This window comes from Crocuta crocuta, unplaced genomic scaffold (assembly GCF_008692635.1).
Source record: "Crocuta crocuta isolate KB4526 unplaced genomic scaffold, BGI_CrCroc_1.0 scaffold866, whole genome shotgun sequence".
NCBI classification, from domain to species: Eukaryota; Metazoa; Chordata; class Mammalia; order Carnivora; family Hyaenidae; genus Crocuta; species Crocuta crocuta.
In genome coordinates this window covers 491,812-514,477 of record NW_027531900.1, presented here as the reverse complement: position 1 = coordinate 514,477, position 22,666 = coordinate 491,812, and the positions used below count along the sequence as shown (strand labels likewise).

At 45.6% G+C, this 22,666-nt stretch overlaps 2 protein-coding genes and 1 long non-coding RNA gene across 4 annotated transcripts in view; 1 reads left to right on the top strand and 2 right to left on the bottom strand.

Moving 5' to 3' along the window:
- CENPP (centromere protein P) overlaps positions 1 to 22,666 on the bottom strand; it is a 222,571-nt gene that overhangs the window by 48,219 nt on the left and 151,686 nt on the right. The gene's annotated exons all lie outside the window — the stretch shown is intronic.
- The window catches only part of LOC144239794 (uncharacterized), a 62,437-nt gene that overhangs the window by 22,768 nt on the left and 17,003 nt on the right, over positions 1 to 22,666 (bottom strand). The window lies entirely within an intron of this gene.
- Positions 1 to 22,666, top strand: part of ECM2 (extracellular matrix protein 2) — a 35,506-nt gene that overhangs the window by 6,369 nt on the left and 6,471 nt on the right. Inside the window, exons 2-9 of the mRNA XM_077773961.1 lie at positions 7,771 to 8,080; positions 9,348 to 9,536; positions 11,537 to 12,055; positions 13,566 to 13,681; positions 15,427 to 15,559; positions 18,249 to 18,406; positions 20,282 to 20,421; positions 21,400 to 21,726. Coding sequence (XP_077630087.1) covers positions 7,795 to 8,080; positions 9,348 to 9,536; positions 11,537 to 12,055; positions 13,566 to 13,681; positions 15,427 to 15,559; positions 18,249 to 18,406; positions 20,282 to 20,421; positions 21,400 to 21,726 — 1,868 coding nt within the window. The 5' untranslated portion in view covers positions 7,771 to 7,794. The remainder of the gene's footprint in view (positions 1 to 7,770; positions 8,081 to 9,347; positions 9,537 to 11,536; positions 12,056 to 13,565; positions 13,682 to 15,426; positions 15,560 to 18,248; positions 18,407 to 20,281; positions 20,422 to 21,399; positions 21,727 to 22,666) is intronic.

The window sequence follows — 22,666 nt, the reverse complement described above, 5'->3', positions numbered from 1 at the left end:
TTTTTTTTAATTTCTAGGAGATAGAGAGAGAGACAGGATGAGCAGGGGAGGGTCAGAGAGAGAGGGAGACACAGACTCTGAAACAGGCTCCAGGCTCTGAGCTGGCAGTCAGCACAGAGTCCGACGCGGGGCTCGAACCCACGAACCGCGAGATCATGACCTAAGCGAAAGTCGGACGCTTAACCGACTAAGCCACCCAGGCGCCCCTAGAGCTTGTATCTTTAAATCTCTCTTTGGGCTTTCCTATGGACAACAGACTGGAGCTCAACCTAAGAAGACCCTGTTGACAGAGCTGTCTCAGCACGGAAGATGACAAATCCCCAAAGGCTGGAAAAGGAGGAGACCTTCAAGGACTCACTGAAAGTCTAAGCTGCACACAGCAAAGTGCCATTATTATAAACGTCCAAGGCTGCGAGGAAACAAAGCTTCACCTGAGCACAACAGAATACAGAATGGAAGTGAGATCATTCCTCAAGGAAAACTCCATTCTGGCCACATGAGCATATACATGTGAGACTTAGAAGCCGAGCAAAAGAAAACAGCATCTCAGAACCAGGAGAAAACCCTGGGAGGGAGATCTCCGTATGAAAATGGTCTGCGGATAAGTTATCACTAGCAGACACCACCTAGTTAGAATTCATTTGATGTGCCTGTAAACTGCATGCGTCTGTATGGAGTAAAAACTTTTCTATCAGTTCCTCTCAACAGGGGCGTCTCCATCGAGACACTTCTGACATGCTGGGCCCTTGGGTTCCTCTGTTGCAGTGGGTGGTCCTGGGCTCTGTAAGACCTCCAGCAGCAGCTGGGTCCCCACACACATGGGGAGTCGGGAGAGCCCCTGAAGAGAGTCCAGATGCTGCCCACAGTCCCCACAGACTGAGAAGCACTGCTTTCAGTGCTGGGCTGGGAGGCTTGTGCTGCAAAATACTTAAATTTTGAAGGCCAAATGTTAGCATCTGCTGAAACCACCCAACCGCACCCTTTAGTGGAAAACTCCCCCAAAGTAATACACAAATAAATGAGCGTGGCTGCTCCAATAAAACTTTAGGTATGAATACTGAAATTTCAATTTATATGATCTGTCATGAATTCTTCTTCTTTTAAATCTTAAAACCTTTAAATTTAAAAACACAAAAGCCATCTTAGCTTGTAGGCTGTATAAAAACAAGCAGCAGACTCAGTTTGGCTTAGTCTTTAATTTCCTGACTCCTGATATAACCTGTCAAGCCCAGAGCCTGGTCTCCAAGGTCCCCAGGGATACAACCCCACCTCAGTCTGAGGAAAAGTGTGAGATCCTACAACACTGCTAAGGAGTTCACACCACTGGGGATTTTGCACATTATGTGACAGAGATGTGTGATTCCAAATAGCCACCCCCAGACTCTGACATCAAGGTGGTAGCCCAATCCAACTTCAATGGTGAGGAGAGTTGAAAATTAAAGTGCACATATGTAAAGTATACCTGTAAAACGATAACCACAATCAAGAAAATGACTATGTCCATCATCCCCCAAAGTTCCCCATGACCCTTGGTAACCCACACACCCCTACCTCGAGGCAGCCACTGATATGCTTTCCTACAGAAGAGTTTGTGTTTTCTACAATGGAACTGTGCATATATCCTTCTGTGTGAACTGTGCATATATCCTTCTGTGTGATACTTCTTTTATTCAGCGAACTTATTTTGAGATTTATTCATCACTGTTGCTAAGTAGTATTCCATGGTATGGCTATATTACAATCTGTTTATCCACTAACACACTGAGAAACATTTGGATGTCTTCCACTTTCTGTCTAGTGCAAAGAAAGCTGCCATGAACATTCACACATAAGTATGTGTGTGGACATATGTTTTCATTTCTCTTGGGGAAATAAATGTCTAGCAGCAGAATGGCTGGGTAAAGGGGAGGTGCACATGTAACTTTTGAAAAAACTGCCAAACAGTTTTCAAAAATGTTTATGCTGTTTTACATTTCCAACAGCACTGAATGACAATTCTAGTTACTCTGCCTACTTGTCAATATTTGCTGTGGCTTATCTTTTTAATTTTAGCCATTCTGACAAATATGTACTGGTATCTGATTGTGCTTTTAACTTGCATCTCCCCAGTGACTAAGGATTTTGAGCATCTTCTCATGGACTTATTTGCCTTGTGTGTCTCTTCTTTGGTGAAGTGTGTTCAAAGCTTTGGGCTTTTAAAAATTGGGTTGTTTTTCTTTTCATGACAGAACTATAATACTTCTTTATTCTTGATACAAGTACTTTGTTGAATACATGTTTTGCAAATATTTTTTCCAGTATGTGGCATTTTCCACATTAACAGTATCTTTTCACATTAACAGTATCTTTTGAAGAGAAAAAGCTTTCCATTTTTATGAAGTCCAACTAAAAAATGTATTTCATACTTTCTATTGCTGTACTTAAGAAATCTTTGCGAAATCCAAGGTCACCAAAATTTTCTCCTATGTTTTCTCCTACAAGTTTATACTTTTTGCTCTTATATTTATGGTCAATTTTTTGTATGATACACAACTGTGCACCTCATGCTGACCAGGAAGGCTTGGTCTATTTCTGAATATTCTGTTCCATTGACTACTTATCTGTCTTCACACCAGTATAATACTATCTTTATTTTACGTCACCATCTTTGTAATAAGTATTGAAAACCAGGTAGTGCTAGTCCTCTAAATTTGTTCTGCTTTTTTCCAAAGTTGCTTTGGCTATTGTAGGGTAGGCTCTTTACACTGCCACAGAAATTTTAGAATCACCTTGCCATTAAAAAAATAAATAAAAAAGCCTGCTAGAATTTTGACTGGCTTTGTGACAAACTACAGATTACAGAATTGAGAATTTAAACCTGAGTTATCTGACCTCCATACACGGCACACATGCCCTATGAAGTTCTTCCATTTTCTGCAGCAGTACTTCATGGTTTTCAGGACTGCAATCTTGGACATCTTTTGTCAGAAGTATCTTTAGGTGGGGCACCTGGGTGGCTCAGTCGGTTGAGTGTCTGACTTCAGCTCAGGTCATGATCTTGCAGTTCATGGGCTCGTGCCCCACATCAGGTTCTGTGCTGACAGCTCAGAGCCTGGAGCCTGTTTCAGATTCTGTGTCTTCCTCTCTCTCTGCCCTTCCTCCATTCATGCTCAGTCTCAAAAATAAACTATTAAAAAAAAAAGAAGTATCTTTAGGTACTTCATGTTTTTATGCTTTTATAAATGGTGTTATATTTTTAACTTTATTTTCTTTCTGCTGTTAACATGTAGAAATAATCTTGATTTCTGTATATTGAGCTCATATCCTGAAACCCTGCTAAACTCTGTCGTAGCCTTTTCTGTAGGCACCATGGGATTGTCTAGATACATGAACAAGACATTTGTGAACAGTTTCTTTTACAGTCTGGATGCATTTTGTTTCTTGGTCTTACATTACCATACTGGCTAGAATATTCAATAAAATGTTGACTGAAAGTGGTGAGACCAGACATCTTTTCTTTTTCCTGATCTTAAGGGGTGAGCACATAACCAAGCACGGTGGTAGCACTAACTTTTTGATACATGACAATGATCAGATTTAGGTTCATAGCAAGTTACAACTGACAAAAAACACTGACACACCATCATCACCAAGTCCAGAATTCACATTGGAGCCCACTCTTGGTGGTGTGTGTTCTATGGATTTAGACAAGTGTGTAATGATAGTATCCATCATTATCATATTATACAGAATATTCACAGTGCCCTAAATATCCTCTGTGCTCCATCGATTCATTCCCCGCACCCCCCACCCCTGCCTCGGCAATGGCACCAATCCATGGCAGCAGCTGATCTTTTTACTGTCTCCACAATTTTGCCTTTTCCAGAATGTCACAGAGTTGGAATATTACAGTAGCCTTTTCAGATTGGCTTCTTTCATTTAGTGATGTGCATTTATTTCTTCCATGTCTTTTCATGGTCCAATGGTCCATTTCTTTTTAGTGGTGAATAATATTCCCTGTGGGGATGGACTACTGTTTATCCTTCTACCTAAGGTTGCTTCCAAGTTTGCTGTAAACATCTGTGTGCAGGATTTTGTGCAGACATATGTTTCCAACTCTCTTGATTGCTGGATCACATGGTAAGAGTGTGTTTCTGAGAAGCTGCCAAACGGTCTTCCAAAGCAGCCTTATCTATCTGTATCCCTCCAACCATGAATGTGAGTACCTGCTGCTCCACATCTTCACTGGCATTTGGTGTTGGTTTTGGCCATTCTAATAAATGTGTTGTGGTATCTCATTATTTTAACCTACAGTCTACTACTTTTAAAATCAGTATCTGAGACAGGAGAGCAGAAATTGTAGATGATGATTGTAGATTTATCTTCCTCCTAAAGTGCCACTCATTGCTTCACGCTATTTGGAAGCTGTTTTATTCAGTGTATAAACGTTTGAGATTGCTTTGTCTTCGTGAAGAGTAGATCTCTTAACCTTTATGTAATACATGCTTGGCAATATGCTTCTCTGTCTTATCCACTTTATCTTATATTAGTAAAGACACTCCATTTTTCTTTTGATTAGTGTTATTATGATAGAGATTTTCCCATCCTTTTAATCTTAACCCACCTGCATCTTTATATTTAGTATAAGTGTTACAAGCTACATATAGCTGAGTGGTGCTTTTTTTTTTAATCCAATCTGACATTCTCTGCTTTTTAATTGTGGTATTTATGTGTTTTATGTTTAAGAGGACTTATATAAATATGTTTTAGATTACTTTTTATTATTCCATTTGATCTCTTTTTTTGCCTTCTTAGTTTTATCTCTTTTTTTGCTCGGTACCTTAGGGCTTACAGCTTGCATCCATATTACAGTGTATCTTCAGGTGAGATGATTCCACCTCACATATAAGAACCTTACAACAGTGTATGTACCATCTCTTTGCTCCTTTATGCTGTTGTCATACATTTTATACATGTTATAAACCCCAAATATGGTATTACTACATTAACATCATCTTTATGGACCGTTCTTCCTGCATTTTTGTGAACCTGCTAAGTATTCACCAGACTCCGAACCACCATATGCTCTGGAACATGGTTACATTACTGCACATGGTTTGATCCTTCAGAGATGCTTACTGTCCAGTTTTATTTATTTATTTATTTATGTTTTTTATTTATTTCTAGGAGAGAGAGAGAGAGAGACAGCACGAGCAGGGGAGGGTCAGAGAGAGAGGGAGTCACAGACTGAAACAGCCTCCAGGCTCCGAGCTGGCAGTCAGCACAGAGCCCGACACGGGGCCCAAACCCACGAACTGCGAGATCATGACCTAAGCGAAAGTTGGACGCTTAACCGACTAAGCCACCTAGGCGCCCCATGTCCAGTTTTATTAAATGGGAGCAGAGCAGCCGTTAGCCTCAGGTGGATCGTTTCCCTTGCTGTGCCAATGTCCTTCTGACACTCTATCGGATGCCCTGTGAAGGGCAGACTTCCCACTTTGGCTGGTGGGCACACAAACTCTGGGCAACCTTTTTCAAGCTCCAGGGATTTTTCCTTTTCTCCTTTATGGTAGTTCTTCCTGCAGTGTCCAGAAGTTCACTCTTGCAAGCATGCTAATCAGGACTTAGCTGAAGACCTGAGGTCTCTGGAAGGATTTGCCACGACAGCTGTCCTCTCTCTATTCTGTCCTAAAAACTCTCACCCCTGGCATCCTGAGAGCCCCTCCCCCCAAGTCTATCTTTTCAACTTCGGGAAACCAGGACTCTGGCTGGGTCCCTGGGCTGTGTGGGTGAGCAGTCACAGGACCCACCCAGGACTTGCACCGCCCACCTTTAAGGGAGCAATGCCCCGTGCTGCTCCATGCCTAATGCTTGAAAAATCAGGTGGGAGCTCTCTTACTCCATTTTGGCTAGAAGCAGAAGTCAGATTTGAGTTTTATCATAAAACTGCTCTAATGGCTGATGGGTTCTCTATGAAATGACCATGAACTAACTTCCAGCTTCTTCAGGAGTCACTCTGGTCACTAATTGTGCACTGGAAGGGATGTTAGCAGTTCAGGGACGGCAGGCTCACAAAGAGGGCTCATGTTCTTGGCCTTCAGGTGATGTACACATGGCAGAATGTCAAACATAGGTCTGTGAGTGACATCTGCATGTAGCCAAAGCCCCGTGGTGGGAGCCCTGTTTGCTGCCACCTGTTTGCTACTGTAGAGGCCACTGTAGGTTTCTACTGACAGAAGTTGCAACAGTTGGCTGGACTGACACTGATCACCCCAGTTCCTATACACCTGGCGGTGGGGGTGTGGTGGGCACAGTGGCTTAAGGAAGGCCCACCTCACCCCCCAGTACACAGTTCTCCATTCAGTTGTCCTTGGGAATACCCATTACTTGCCCACAGGTTTTGAAGGTGACCTGTACTATAATAGCATCTGATGCCAACAGAATACTTCACTTCATGCAGAAAGGTTGAATCCAGTGCTTAGAGGGTCTCTTGTCTATTTCCCAAAGTCGCAACAAGATTGCCAGGTCAACAATCTATGGCCACTTTTGGTCCTATGAGCCTTCAAAATCCCTCCTTTGCAGCTTGGAATTTTAGTCTCTGTACATAACATCACCTTAATGGGTCACCCTTCCTGCCAGGGTGATGGTTTCTGAGGCTAACAATTTTGTTCTGACACAGGTGGCCAAGGCAGGCTGTGAGGAGTGGGGTAAATCCCATCATCAAGCAAGGCTGCTCCTTTACTAACAATCGTGGATCCCTGGCATTGTTGCGGGCTCTGACTCTCCTCCACACACCTGGCTCCATCTTGGGGTACTGACACTGAGGGGACCTGAGTGAAGAGCAAAGGGGAGAGCTGCTAGGCAGGGGTGAGGGTGGAGACACTGGCTTTAGAGCCATTGCTCAGACGGAAATGGGCGCCCCGCAGACCTTCCCTATAGGACTAATCATGGGTCAAAGTGTGTGACCGGGTGAATCTGTCAACTGGTCCCAAACTCAATCACACCTTGTGGGTTTCTCTTTACTTTCTCTGCTATCTGACTTCACAGGGTCTGGATCAATGTGTGTGACCACAGGGCTACAACCACACTGAGTTCGTATCACCATGAGTACGAATATTCATGTCTCTAATATGTTTTTCAACGTCATTTCATGCAGGACCCTGTGCTGCCCCTGAGACTGCCTAATTAAGAGTTCTTTGTCCATCTTACGTCTTTACAACTGACGCTAGTTTCCTGTTACTCTTATAGGGTGTAGTCATACCCCCTCATCCCAACAAAGAAAATCATAAAGCCAGAGGATAAGAGAACAAACAGAAGCACTGGGGGAAAGGGCCGTGGGTGGCACTGGCTAGAGGGTGACCTGGCACACAGATACAGTGACCCTGGGTAACCTCCGAGGACCAACAACACAGTGGTCCAGAGAGGACTCAGCAAACCAGTCTGGAGGTCACGTCCAACCCACTGTTTTGTAAATGGACTTTTACTGGCACAGCCATTTGTGTACCATTGTTTCTTTTCACATGATAAGGGTCAAGTGGAATAGCCTGTGAAGCCTCAAATATTTAATACCTGGTTCTTTACACAAGAAATTTGCTCCTGCTTGGTCTAGAGGTAAAGATATTGAAAGTTCTTTGATTCTGATTGGGCAGGAACACAACCATATATCGCCCACAGATGACATGTGTCATTTCTCAAAGATGCTGCTGAGGCATACAAGCAATAATAGGCCAATTGTCAAAGGTGAAAATTAGGTATCACTAAATCTGAAATTCTGCTTCCTTCTCATTCTAGAAATTAGATGGTAGAAAAGCCAGCATGAAGTCTGCAGGTTTACTTTGTCTCCTTCTGCTTATCATTTGTCAAACTGACTTTGGACAAAATGAAGAGGCACCTAGAAAGCAGTGGAGGAAGATGTACTACAGAAGACCGAGGGGTAGCTCCTCGCCTGCCCGCAGGTCCGGTAGGCAGCTGGGGCTCCAGCAGACAACAGTCACACCCACAGCAACACGTCCCATGCTGAATCTGGACTACAGCACAGAGGAAAAGTTTGACTCCTTTTTAGGTTTTCTTGGAGTAGAATCAAGTTATAACGTGCTACCAGGTAAGAGACCAATGAGAGAAACAGAACCTCCATGAGGACGATTTTCCAAAAAAATTTTTCATATTATTATCTTTTCGTTTAATCTAACGATAAACTTTGAAATCATTTAAAATTTCATTTATAGATTATTATAATACAAAATTATTGGAAAAGAAAAAATAGTTATCCCACAACTATATTTATAAAACCACTTACTATTTTGGTTTATTAATTTCTAGTCTGTTTACTATGCCATCCATGTATTTTACATAGTTGTATTCAGAATATAGATAATATACATAAAAAGCTGTAAACTGCTTTTTCATTTATAGTGACAGATCATATAGGATATAGAAACAAATTATTCAGATGACTCTATGAACACAGGGCTGTTTACCAGGGCCTGAGTTAGGTGAGTACTGTGGGGAGGGAGAGGGCGGACCGAATGCGAGAGCCCACCTGAGGGTGGGAGTTGGGGACAGGAGCTCATCCCACAAAGGAGAGGTATCAGAAGTGACACTGGGTCGGAAGGACAGCATCTCTCTTAACATTCAAATCAAAGCAGGCTGTCTGATGGCCATCTTGGTTGACACACGTGTCCACATGTGCATAACCTGTGCACTGGAAGTGGAGGCACTGAAGGCTGCGGCCCCGTGCATGGTACAAGGATGAACATGATGGCATGTAACACGGTGGCTCTCGAAGAAGGTGCAATGTCTCCCTGCGAACCAGTGTCAGAGGCACTGCGGAGGCATGCCATGTGGCTTGGCTGTCCCATCCGCACACTGGCAAGTGTGGGGTGTGGGATCATCACTGGGGCTGCCCCTGCTCTGCTCTCTGGCACTGGACGAGCTGCGCTGCCACGTCTCTTCTGAAATTACGTACGGCCATCTCATTTGCTTTGGTCAAAGTAATGAGACACTTTTTGGCCTTTTTGGGATTTGCAAACTCCCGTTCTCTCTGCTTTGGTCATCAGGGCAGCCTGCTTGCAGATGAAGCCTGATGATTACTGTGGGTGGCCATCCAACGCAGAGGCCCTGGACACAGGGCATGGACTGGGAATCCCTGATACCTGGGGTGGTTGTTGCTATTGAATAACTTAGTCACCCCGACAGGCACAGTGCGGAGGCGCGGTTCGGAGTCAAGCTACCAGGCTGAGGTCATGCTCAAAGCCTGAATGAGAGGCTGAGGGAAAGCAGGCGGACGCCCCTCTGGGTTTACATATCTGGATCTAGGTACCCCATGCACGAATGCACAGGAGCTTACAGCGTTTCTGCTTCTCTTCCAGGAAAGAAGGGGCACTGTCTGGTAAATGGGATGACCATGTACAACAAAGCTGTATGGTCTCCTGAGCCGTGCACTACCTGCCTCTGCTCAAATGGAAAGGTGCTATGTGATGAAACTGTGTGCCCCCCTCTGACGTGCCCCCATACCGTCACACCTGAAGGAGAGTGCTGCCCAGTCTGCGTGGATACTGGTATAAGTATTTAGCCAAAACAAAATATCACATGTGATGGAGTCTTCAACTTCCATTTGTTTTTATTTTGTCACTGCCTTAAGTTTTAAATTAAATTATGGTAAACTAGTTATCAAGGTACTGAAGATACTGGCACAGTGATGCCAAACATAGATGGTATTTGGGAAAATGCATGGTAGGAGATGGAAATAAAAGATCTAGGCTTTATAGTCCCAGCTCTGTCAGAATGAGTAAACTCGGACCAGACCACACTGTGTACAGAGAAGCAGTTCAGAGAAGCTTCAGAGAAGCAGTGACAGAGCTGACACAGCCCACAGTTCCCACGTTACACACAGGGTGTCCCTCAATCCGACTCAAGGTGGGTACGTTCAGACCACCACAAAGACGAAGGACTCTTGATGAACAGAGGAGAGGTAGTTCACATCTGGAGAGAATAGAGCCCAATGACTCTGGCCTGTTTTCCTTCACTAATCTGGGGACATGCAGGAGTGTGGCCCTGAAGCAGTGACCACATCTCGGGGCACACCTGTGTGCAAGAAGGCCATGCCATGTGGCCTGGTGCATGTCTGTCGTCCCCTACACTCACGAGGCTCATGCCTGAGTGATAGACGACTGTTGAGAGGGAGGCCTAGGTCCCCAGGAAGAGCCTAGCCAGTGCCTGATGAAATCAACAAATGCAATAAATAATTTGATGGGAAAAAATAGAGACAGATTTTCTCTGGTCTATAGTCGAGGTAGATGGACAGTCACAGGGTGGTTGTCTAGAGAGGCTGCCTACCAGGAAAAACTTTAGAAAACTTAGAAACTGCATTTTTGTTTATACTATCCAATATTTTACTAAGGTATTATGCCTTTAACAAAATGTTACCAGATATATAGGCAAGATTGAGAAACTATTATTTTTCAAAGGACTTGGAATAGTCTTGAAATGCTGTGGTTATTTTGGAAAAATAAACTTGGATATACAGGAAGGATTTTAAATGTTTCAATATGATAGCTTTAGTTTCCTTTCCCTAATGTTTTCCTGTTTTCCTTTTCAATTGTCTGCCAGAGATGTGAAAAACTAACTCACTGACTTTATAATATACACTGGACCGAAATCTCAAGTAATTCCTTCCAATAGTTATATATTCTGAGTTCCTTTTCTGGGTGATTTATGTCTAGATGACTCAGTAAATGTGCATGCACTGGAGCTCACTTTTCCCTGAGGTCCGGTGACTGTCAGGCCGTCCCTACTTTCTGCTAAATGTGAATGCAGGTGAGCATGTGCCACTGACATTGTGCCTCCGTCATCACGGAACAGTGGGGAGTACCCTTGCGCACACCTACAACAGCGTCATCTGACTCCAGGAGGCCTTCCAGAAGGTCAAGCAGTAAAAGTCAGACTAGAGAGTCTGGGACAAACTCTAGGGACAAAGTCTAGAGACAAAAAGGAAAACTCTGTAATTTTCAATTTCAGAAGATGCTTTTGGCCATCGGGCTAAAAGAAAATCAGACAAAAATAAGAATAAATCTACAAACAAAAGCCAGTTTCACTACCACAAGCAAGTAAAATACACGTTTCACTTTTATGTCTGGCGGTACAGATGCTTATACTGTTAACAACTCCAATTAACTGAACCGTATCTATTATAAAGGTCACACTTCATCACGTTGCAACCTCACATAGGACTGCTTATCACTGTGCATCATGTGACATTATTCCCTCTTCATTACCAAGTAGCATGGCATTTTAGTAAAAATAAACATTAAGGCCACAGGCAAAACAAAAATTGCCTAAAACAAATCTTAGAAGTAAAATTTCAAAATGTATCTTATCTGTAAATCACACTCAAGTACCTGGAGGGAATAATATTTACTAACCTCATCTTCACTATGATTTTTCCTTTTGCTAATGTTATAACCTGCCCCTGCTGGGTCCCCACGGTTGGTAGCCTCTCTCCGGCCACTCAGTGGTACAGCTCTAAGTGATACAAGTGAATTTTCTGGTGATTCTTCAGAACAAAAAGAATCGACCAACTTACCTCGTAAGCAACTGCCACTTCATCGGGTGGAAACGGATCCAGTGTTGCAAAAAGAGGAAATTCAATTTGAGGAGGATGAAGAAGAAATTAACGAAGATAAAGATAAGGAACAGAAGAAACAGACCCCTGGCCCCAGAGAGCAGGGGAGACTCCTCACTGAGGGGTGGAGCAGAGAAGGGGGAGAGCAGAGACCCCTCGAGGAGGGGAGGCAGGCCCATCAACGAGGACATCCAGGAAGGGAGGAAGAGGAGGAGGAGGAGGAGGAGGAAGATGGGGAGGAGGAGGAAGATGAGGAGGAGGAGGAGCACGATGACATCATCAGAGGAGACGTGTTCAGGATGCCCTCGAGACCCCAGGGCTCCCCCACTCCCAGACGCAGGCCGCCTCTACCCAGCGGGTGCTCTCTGTCCTATAGGACCGTCAGCTGCATGAGCGCGGGCCTCACGCAGATGCCACCGCTGACGGCACCAGAGATAACAAGCCTGGAGCTCGCTGGTAAGAGACGTGGACGAGCTTTGTTCTGTCCTTGCCCTGTTAAGAGTCCTATTTTAATTTCATGATATAAATTGATCCCAAACACTTTTCGATCATAGAAATAAACTTTGCAGAAGCAACAGCATAGTTAGGTGTAAGCACATTTCTCCAAATCAAAACACGATTTCCCCTGGACTCTTTCCTTCAAGTCGGCTGTACTGAGGTGTGGTAACTTATGGGGACGCGTGCAGCTGTTTCACTGTCCCCACATTCAGGGTGCAGAAAACTCCCATCCCCGCCCCACACTTGCTTGTGCCCGGGTCTCTGCTGAGGTGACCTGCTTCAGGGCTTGGGTGTCCACAGCCATCACCCAAGTGGGGTCATATGGCATCCAGTCTTCCCAGCCGGGCCTCGTTCACGTGGCGCCCGGACGCTGCCCCTCAGGGGCTGGTGGGGTGCACAGGGACCACAGGTGCCAGTGTGGGGCGGCCGCACAGACAGTTCCACAAACATCCACACACAGAGGCCCGTGTGGACCCGGTTTGCTTCTCGTTAACGCTGAGTGATAGAGTAAACTCACATTTGACGTTACAGGAACCTGCCCGTGGTTCCCAAAGCTGGCCACGGCCTTGCTGCCAGAGATGCCCTGCATCCACCACCGGCCTCTCCCTCAGGTTAGCCACTCAGGGGGCCTGGAGGGGTCCCATCCTCTGCCCTGTTATTACGGGGCCGCCAGAAGGGTCCTGAGCACAGGAAGAGCAGGACCCGGTGTGTGTCCGTCCGCTCTGAACACAAAGGGTGAGGGAATCTGAATGGGGTTTCAGGTGTGGCTCAGGGGAAACCACAGAAATAAACTACCAGGGAAATAACAAGTGAACGTGTAATCGTACATACATTCAACAGACGACATCAGACACCGTGGCTCAGGACGGCCAGTCGGTGAAGGGACACCATCCTGAATGGCCCCTGGGGAACCCCTCAGGCCCAGCAGTGTCCCCCCTGCTCAGGGCTAGCACGTCAGGTGCGCTCTGCTGTAAGAAAACCCAATCCTTGCAAGTCTGGAGTCATGAAAAATCAATGACCTGTGCTCAGTCATACTATCTTGGTTTTACAAGAAGGTCACCATATGGGTTTTATAATACTCCCTATTTCTGGGAAGCTCATTTTCTAAGTTTAAAATAATTGATTATTGCACCTAACTGTCAAAACAAAATCCCATAAAATTAAAGCATCTAGAATAAACTTCTATAGATTGCGGCCAAGTAATTGTAACATTAGATCTGGAGGCCATCTGAGCTCCTCATTTAGAGAAGGAAATTTCAGAAAGGTAAGTGACGCGTCAGGATTTCATGAATAACAAACAGTCTCGGATTTCTGGCCCGGGGTCTAGGACATGTCAATGGGAAAGTGTCCTTGCCTTCTCCAGGTAGAGCTCTCTTGCTATCTATGCATGTGCACAAGTACACATTTGTGTATGTGCACACGTATGTGTGCACATGTGAGCCTAAGTTACAGCTGCTGTGTTTTCTAGGCAATGCCATCACCTCCATTCCCGATGAAGCATTTAATGGACTGCCGAATTTGGAAAGGCTCGACCTGAGCAAAAATAGTATCACCTCCCCGGGCATAGGGCCCAAAGCATTCAAGGTATGTATACAAGCTCTGCCTGCTGAGTGATGACCCCCTTGAGCAGCCCTGTACTGGCAGCAGGGAAGGGGGAGACTGAAGTGTTTTCACTGTAGCTCTTTCCTAGGAAAGTCTCTTCCCTGATGTCTGTAAACCATTCAAGTTTTATCCTGATCGCCGTCTGTAGGTTTCCATGCTTCACCCTTAGAGCACCACCAATAGCAAAACGACTAAACTAGTACTCTGAACTTACGGAGCAGCCTCTCCCCAAGCAGCTGAAAGTATGCTGGAATATGGTCTTTTGGTACCTGAGGTCTTTCTGGAAATAAAGCAGAGCTTATCTGGAAACTATTTACATTTTCAGGCCAGAAAGACAGGGCTTTGTGATTTTGTGCCAAGGGCAAGACCTGATGAAAGCATGAGCAGGACAGGGTTCTGGAGACGCAATGGGTTCAGATGAAAGTTAGCCCAGGGCAATGGGGGAAAGATAAGGGAGACAGGACAGGAAACAGCACAGAAGAAACTTTTGGAAGACTTGCCATGTGACTAAAATATTTCCTAAAACGGGACAAAAGGACAGAGGACCAAGAAGTGTCAGAGAAGCAAAGGTGGAAACAAGAAAGAAGGGGTCTGTGTGTTAACAAATAACACACGTGGGCGCTGTAAGAAGCCCAACAAAACACACTGCATCCCACGAGGTCAAATTGTAACCCCCTTATGACTCTTTGTGCAAATCACTGGGTGCATGTGTGCTTAGTTCCTGGCTCCCACGCAGTTTCTGGGCTGGTTCAGGAAAGGGCTCCAGGGACCCGTGGCTACAGTCAAGTCACAAACCTGGAGTCCTGCCGTGTGACAGCTGTCCTGCTGCATCAGCTGGGACTCACGCCATCTCCTGTGTTTGATCAGAAAGACAGACACAGAGGAGAGCATCTCTTTTGCTTGTTTTGGGGTCCTCTGTCCCTTTCCCAAACTGCTAAAATTTGAGCGCTGCTGAGCTAAGTCACTGGAGAGGCGTCAGCGCTCTGCAAGCACACACCCCAAACAGGGGCACATGGCTTCCTAAAAGGGCTGTGTGGGCACCATGATGGGGGCACCATGATGGAACAGCTTGCAGTATTCGTAGACACTTTGAAGAAGGTCCATAATACTTGGTGCTATTTTATGACTGTTTCCACTTAGTATAAAATTGAGGTGTGCAGATACACTGTAAGGACTCAAACTGCTATCTTTTTTTCCCCCTAATGTTTATTATTTTTGAGAAAGAGAGACAGACAGAGCCTGAGTGGGGAAGGGGGAAGAGAGAGAGGGAGACAGAATCCAAAGCAGGCTCCAGGCTCTGAGCTGTCAGCACACAGCCCAACAGGGGGCTCAAACCCATGAGCTGTGAGATCATGACAAGCGCCGAAGTCAGATGCTTAGCCGACTGAGCCACCCAGGCGCCTCTCAAACTGTTGTCTTAACTGCTAGCATCTATGACAGATTCAGAGCACCACATCTACTGCTGAGAAGGTGGAAACCTAAGATCTAGCAAAATGTGACCGGTCCAGTGGTGACAGGGACTGTCTCTTGCTCACTAAAGCCACAACAGGAAAATGGGTGGGTGGGATACAAAATCAGACCCAGTCTGTTGACAATGCTTCCCGGAGGCGCAAGTGAGGGCAGGCGGGTCCGTGAGGCTAAGCAGGGCTGTGCGCTGGCCACTCAAGGACACGTGTGACTGCACATCCATACCAGATGAAAAGGTAACTTGAGATTCACTTTTTAAGCTTCTGAAGAAGTTACTACGCCTGAATATGGATGGGAACAATCTGGTAGAGATTCCTCCCTTACCATCTGCATTAGAAGAACTTAAGATCAACGACAACAGTCTTCAGGCTATCAGTGAAGAGAGCTTATCTGGTATGTAACGTCTGGTTAATGTGTGTCCTTACAGCCTTCCTTCTGTGGTCCTGTGGAAACTTTATTTGCAATATTGCCAAAGGGGCTGGTGAGTTTTTTAGGCCACTTTACCATTTAACTTGATAAAATGTATTTACTCCTTGTATGGTTGATTCTGGACCAAACTGAACAACTGAAGATATCACACTGTGAGCTTGGCATAAAAGAGGTAACACCACGCAAGCGGTTCACAAATGCTGGCTGGTGTCTCTGCTGAGGCCAAGTGCTGCATCCAGACAAAGGTGTCTAATGCTTCCTTGCAGCCTCCCAACAGTCCAGCACAGCTTGTGAGGTACGGCGCTCACCACTTCCTATTTATGTGATTTGAACTATTTTAATGTTAATGTTGGTAACCCAAGCCTAAAAAGATTTAAACAATTTCATTATTTCTTTTTACTCCTAAAAAACTTCATGAGGAACAAAGCCCTTCTGGTGATGGGAAAAAAACTAGTAATCCCAAGAAATGCCAAGTCTGAAAATTACAGAGTTCTGGAAATATTCTATTTCCAGATGGACTACTGAGTACACACGAAAAGCATCAATACACACAAATTGTGATGGGCTTTGTCATATGGAAAAGACATCAGAAAGTGCAACTTCTAACTGCTAGGTGAAACAGAGGCTGAAGGAACACTTAGTTTGGGACAGTAAACTGATGGGGGTCTGTGAACTGCATGTGAGATCACCTTTCTAGCTCCATTTTCAAGACGACATGTTACAAGGCAGAAGCCCCTACTGGGAAGCTGTGCTCACACATTCCTGGCAGTGGCCTTTCCACATGCTCGCTCCCTCACACACACTCTCCCGAGTGCAGGCACCGATGGAGGCCTCGGCCATGAGTAAGGTCTCAGGTCACGGTGCCCAGAGAGCCTCTACATTCTGTGCTGAGCCCACTGCCGTGGACTGTCAGCCAGCTGGCAGTAAGCAGGGTGTCCCTGAGCGCAGGCCTGATGCTGCTCTTCCCGCAGGGAGGGAAGCCCCTGGCGTGACCATCAGTGGCCTGCTACTCTCCACGCACTCTTGTAGCAGGTCTTCACTCACGACCCTTCACGGTACAGACAGTTCCAGAGAAGTGGACAGGAGGGGTGGTGCAGGGAGAGAAACAGCACGTGCAAAGGTGCATTGAAATTAAAGGGACCGGGTGCTTCCGGGAGAGCAAGGGGCCCCCTAGCGATGCTTGTGGGTGGCCACCACTCCGCATTCTCCTGTGTCCCTGACCTGCCAGGTTGCTCCCCACCCCACAACAGGAAGGACTTACTACCAACTTCCTGCTTACACACCTTCTTTGTACTACATCTCACCTACAGGAAGCTGCTCTAGGTCCATCCTGTCTCCTATCACATACAATACACACAAAAACGAGAGGGTAACCACAAACTCATGTATAATGTCATGAATTTTCACTGGGTATTATGTTTCTCTCTCTCGTGAGGTCACATACCAGCCACTGGTCTACTTTTATTATCTGTTTTTCACAGGAAAACTTCCATTACATCCCCAAACTTCAACTATGTTCTAGATAAATAAGCTGGATCCTCAGTATCTCTAGTTTCAGAAATTAGAACACGAGGAAATAGAACCACTTATCAGTTTACTGGCTGGGTCTCTTACTTCCTCTCAGCCCTTCAACTGATGCTACAAAGGACTCACAGACCAGTGTCCCGTCATGCCGTCCCTGCCCAGAGGCTCCTCGTTGCCTGGTGCACAAGGGGCCTGGGCCCCCAAGCCGGTGAGCACAACCACTCAGCTCGAACCTGCCCGTGGTCACCTGGCTGCCTCGGCCTCCCGTTTTTACCTGTGCTGTCCTGTCCTCGGGAGCCCAGCCCCACCACTCGTGTGGTCTGCGGCCCTGACGGTGCTACCCCTGGCTCTTGCTTGGACAAAGTCTTACTTCTCTAACATGCCTAAGAGCAGGAACTGAGTCGTACAGGGCACTCAGTGTGTTGCCCGTGACTTGAGTTGAATATGAAAACAGCCCTCTTCTGGAAATCTTGGCTACCAAACAAACTCCAAAGTCACACCCTGAGTGTCTGACTCAGATGCCTCTGGGTATCATCACTGCGGAGCCATCCACTCTCCTTCAGGATTCCAGTTGATGTGGATCATGCCACTCCCGAGGCCAATGGAAATGATGAAGGGAAACGTGTTTGTATAAAGGCCTTTCTTGGTAGCTCAGTCTGAATGCGTGGAGAATTCTTGATCATTCTCCTTTCCAAACATGCATTTGGCTGCACTCTCTGCCAGGAAGTGAACAACCGTGACGAGAATTCACTGCCGTAGCTCCCTTGTTCAGAGGCTGACATTTGCCAGGCAGAGCACTCCCCCATCCCCCGTCCATCCCTAATTATGGCCGTTTCATCACCAATGCTTTAATGACCTCCACAACCTTCTACTGCTCACTTGGCCTCACTGCCTCTGTGGGACGCCCCCTTGACAGACCCGCCTCTCCAGTGGATTGCACACCCAGCATGCAGTCTGGCTGAGCTGGGGATATGAGGTGCGCTTGGGAAAAGGCTCTGCATAAGGGGATGCCAAGGAAGTGACATCTGCCCTCCAAATAAACTGAACATTTCACATTTTGAAAGATACAGAAGCTGCATGTTTTTTAAATTTCCCTAATATTCTGACAATTATATTTTATTTTTTATAGACCTAAATCAACTGGTCACCTTAGAACTGGAAGGAAACCATCTCAGTGAATCCAACGTCAACCCTTTGGCTTTTAAATCTTTGAAGAGCTTATCCTACCTGCGTCTGGGAAGAAATAAATTCAGAATTATACCACAGGGACTTCCTGCTTCTATTGAGGTACCACTGTCTTTCTTCCAATGTTTTACATTTTAAATACAGTCTACCTGAATAAACAAAAGCATTATTTTAAAACCTTATTGTGCTGCACATTAAACCCCGTTTTGGTGCTATATACAGAATTTACTACAATTTGAACATTGCTGTTTCCTCAAGCAATACAAAATTATAATTATTAATAGAGAAAACTGGCCTTCCTTGCTCTTAGAGGGAGAACGGGGAAGATGAACTGAGAACGTAAAGTAAACAGAAACTACAACTTGCAAGACAGCATCCCAGTTCCACCCAGCGCCCGCCAGTGCGGGCCCCCCTGCCGCCACCACGTCCTGCAGGGCCACCCTTGTTTACCCTTCTACTGGCACATTAAGAGAGAAGTTTAGAATTTATCAAAATTGTAAAGATTGAGGTTTCAACACTGGGCTTTATGTCAGAAGGACATACAGGCCCCTTACACTATCTAAGACATCCTCAGTCAGGTTCTTTGAGGGTGGGGTCAGTAATTTATAATTTTTTAAATTAAGATTTTAATACATGATGCACACAAGTAAAACATGCGCAACTGGAATAATATGGGGGAGCACAGGGTCTCCAAACGTGCCTGAATGTCCTTCCCAGGTTCTGCTTCCAGAGGTGCCCTCTCACTAGCAGGGGAGGTGACATCCGTGCAGGCGTGTCGCTCTAACCCTTCCAGGGCCCTGCTTCCCAGACACAAGAATCTAGGGTGTGGATGAGTGTTCTCTCACTGGGGTACATTTAGGTTGGAATTTACACTTTAAAAGGCTCATGACTGATTCTAATATGCAACCAAATTTGGGAACTTCTGATGTGGTTTACCCCTAAATATGTATGAAGCTAAAAGCAAAAAGCTAAAGATTGCTTTACCCCTTTCTTTTTTAAACTTTTTTTTTTTGAAGTTTATTTTTATTTATTTTGAGAGAGAAATAGAGAGCGAGTGGAGGAGGGGCAGAGAGAGTGGGAAAGAGAGAATCCCAAGCAGGCTATGTGCTATCAGCATACAACCCAATGTAGGGCTTGAACCCATGAACGGTGAGACTATGACCTGAACTGAAACCAAGAGTTGGACGCTTAACCGACTGAGCCACCCAGGCACCCCTGCTTTGCCCATTTCTAATAAGTAAGAAAACTATATGAAAAGAGGAGGAAATTAGTACAATAGGAATAGAAAGTTACACTGAAGATGTATACCAATGTCTCCTTCTAATTTCCAACAAGATTCTTGAGTGAAAAACTCCCTCTAAGGCCAAGGAATTTAACTTGAAGGCAGTTGGCTGTTGAAAACAACAGCTCTAGCAAACTACCCTGATATTAAATCAAGATTCTTAATTAACTTTTCGTTAAGTTAATCTTAATACAAGTCAATCTAAAAACGTGACAGGGAGCATGGACTTGTGGGAAGTGGCCTGCCCCAAAGCCGGGACCTGGCAGGGATGTGTATCTTTTGCACACAAGGAGTGGGACCATGTGCCTCTTCATCTCTCCAGCCTGGAGCGTTTCCACTACTGAAGGGGGAATGATCATTTCTACCTATTTTCTAGGGTTTTAAAGCCCAAATGAGATAATTTACATTAACAGGTTTTGTAAATTAGAGAGTTTTATACAATTATGGTATGCTGTATTTTGCAAATTATCATGGTTAAAAACGTATGACCATGAAAGATGACACATTTTATTTCACTAATTAGTTAGAAAAGGACAACTTACAATAAATATAGCAAACTCACTTGGAAAAGCTGTAGACTCTTCAGATAGCACTAAAGAGAGCAGTCTACAACACCATCGTCATCTCTGTGAAACTGAATATATGTGCCAACCAACACCCAACCACAAAAAAAATGTCTGTTCTCTGAATTATAGGAATTATACCTGGAGAATAACCAAATTGAAGAAATAACCGAGATTTGTTTCAATCACACCAGGAAGATCAATGTCATTGTGCTACGATTTAATAAAATTGAAGAAAACAGGATTGCTCCTTTAGCCTGGATAAATCAAGAGTGAGTATCCACTGCTGTCTGACTGTCTTAGACAGTTTCTTCCCTCTGCCATTACTGCACAGGGTATGAACAAGTGACACCCTTTCATAGTGAACCCTCCCCCAAACCTGCCTATCTGCCTGGAGCCCATACCATTTGTGGTATGGCTGGTGTTGAGGTGACCATGGTCACTGTTACTTGGACATCCTGCCACAGGCCCAAGTGCGGAGTGACCCAAGGTCCATCTCGCAGGTGGTCAGGAAGTTGAAGCGAGGCCAGACCTGCCCCTTGTGAGAAAGAAAGATGCCCCCTTCCCCCTGAGGGACCTCACGGTCTCAAGCCTCCAAACCATTTCTCTGTCTCAAGTCTTATACAACAGGTGGAAGGATGTGTGGCCTGAGAAGACAGGCAGCAAGCAGGGTCCATGGCTGGTGTGAGGGTCTTGCCTGTCAGGAGGGGCAGGACAGGCCTTGAGGATGGGGTGAGGAGGAGCCAGCTGGGGCCATGTGGGAGGGGCATGAGGGACCTGCGTGGCACAGTGGGTACAGGCATCTTTCAGGGGCAGGACAGAGGGAGAGACAGCCTCGGGGCCAGCTGAGCCCAGCAGGACGTGGTGGCGGCAGGGTGACTCAGAAGCCACAGGGGAAGCTTCTGAAACTACCAGGCAGCCCCCTTTTCTAGACCCTCGTCATCATAAGCCCTAGGTGCCAGGCTGTCAGATCAGGTGTGGAGCAGAGGCGGTTTCAGGGATAGGCAGCTGGACATTTGACCCCAGAGACAGTGGCTCCCTACTGCCCCAGGAATGAGCTTTTCTTCCTGAACCTGGTGCTGCTTGCACTGGAATTGGAACAGCTGAGTAGTGACCAGGTAGGAGCGGGAGCCTCAAGGCCCCTCTGACACAGAAGTCACTACTGCACACCCAGCAGTGGCAGGAAAACGGCTGAGCATCCCTACCGTCCCTGCGCCACGCTCCATCCTGCTCACCCTTCTTTGCTGCAGAAATCTCGAGTCCATTGACCTGTCCTACAACAAGCTCTACCACGTCCCCTCCTACTTGCCCAAGTCACTGTTGCACCTCGTGCTCCTTGGGAACCAGATCGAGCGCATCCCTGGCTACGTGTTTGGCCACATGGATCCAGGCCTGGAGTACCTGTACCTGTCGTTCAACAGACTCTCTGATGAAGGCGTGGACCGAGTCTCCTTCTACGGGGCATACCATTCTCTGCGAGAGCTGTTTCTGGATCACAATGATTTAAAATCTATACCACCTGGGGTACAAGAAATGAAAGCACTTCATTTTCTGAGGCTGAACAACAACAAGATACGGTAAATTTTGGCTTTTTCAAGTATCGATTTAAATTGCTGTGGTTGACAGAGTATATGAGTAAACAACCATGACATGATGTCTGGGATTTACTTCTAAGGGGAAAGAAAGGACAAGAGGTCACACGTAACAAGACAGGCAGATATTCGTTATTACTGACGAAGGGGGTGACAGGCACTCAAGGATTCATCATAGCTTTTTTCTACTTCTGTATATGTTTGCAAACTTTCATGGTAAAAACCTTTAGAACAGAATATTATTACCTAATACTGAGAACTTAAGAGGTGGTTTGAAGTGAGGCTTTGAGACGGGAGATTACGGTGCTTCTCCTACCCCATATAATTTAAAAAATTCTAATCTGTAGAGCATAATAGCTGAATATATGCTAAAATTAAAACTGATTCTATCTAGATATTTCCTGAGGGAAAAATTCTGAATAAAATTATTGAGTCTCAACATCTCTCACTTCTGGGGATACAATTTCCTATCTGCCTAAAAAGCAGGAAGGTCTCAAGGATTCATCTGCAATTGTGTGGTAGTGTGGTCAGAGGCCAATCCTTGAGATGGGGTCTTGTCCCTGAGGATACTACCCCTTCCCCTTTTCTCTGTCTCTAAAATTCCAAACACAAACTCCCAAAAACAAAAGAGGGAAAGAGTCAAGGGTATATAACAGCACTGGGGAAAGAGGCAGGAGTGGGGAAGGCTATATAAGATTCAGTTAAAAACTGTTTGGCCAGAGCACTTCATAGGCTGTGCTCTGTGCTTTCTATTTACATCAGAATGCACACGTCTGGGGGCGCCTGGGTGGCTTAGTCGGTTAAGCGTCCGACTTTCGCTTAGGTCATGATCTCGCAGTTCGTGGGTTCGAGCCCTGGGTCAGGCTCTGTGCTGCCTGCCAGCTCAGAGCCTGGAGCCTATTTCGGAGTCTGTGTCTCCTTCTCT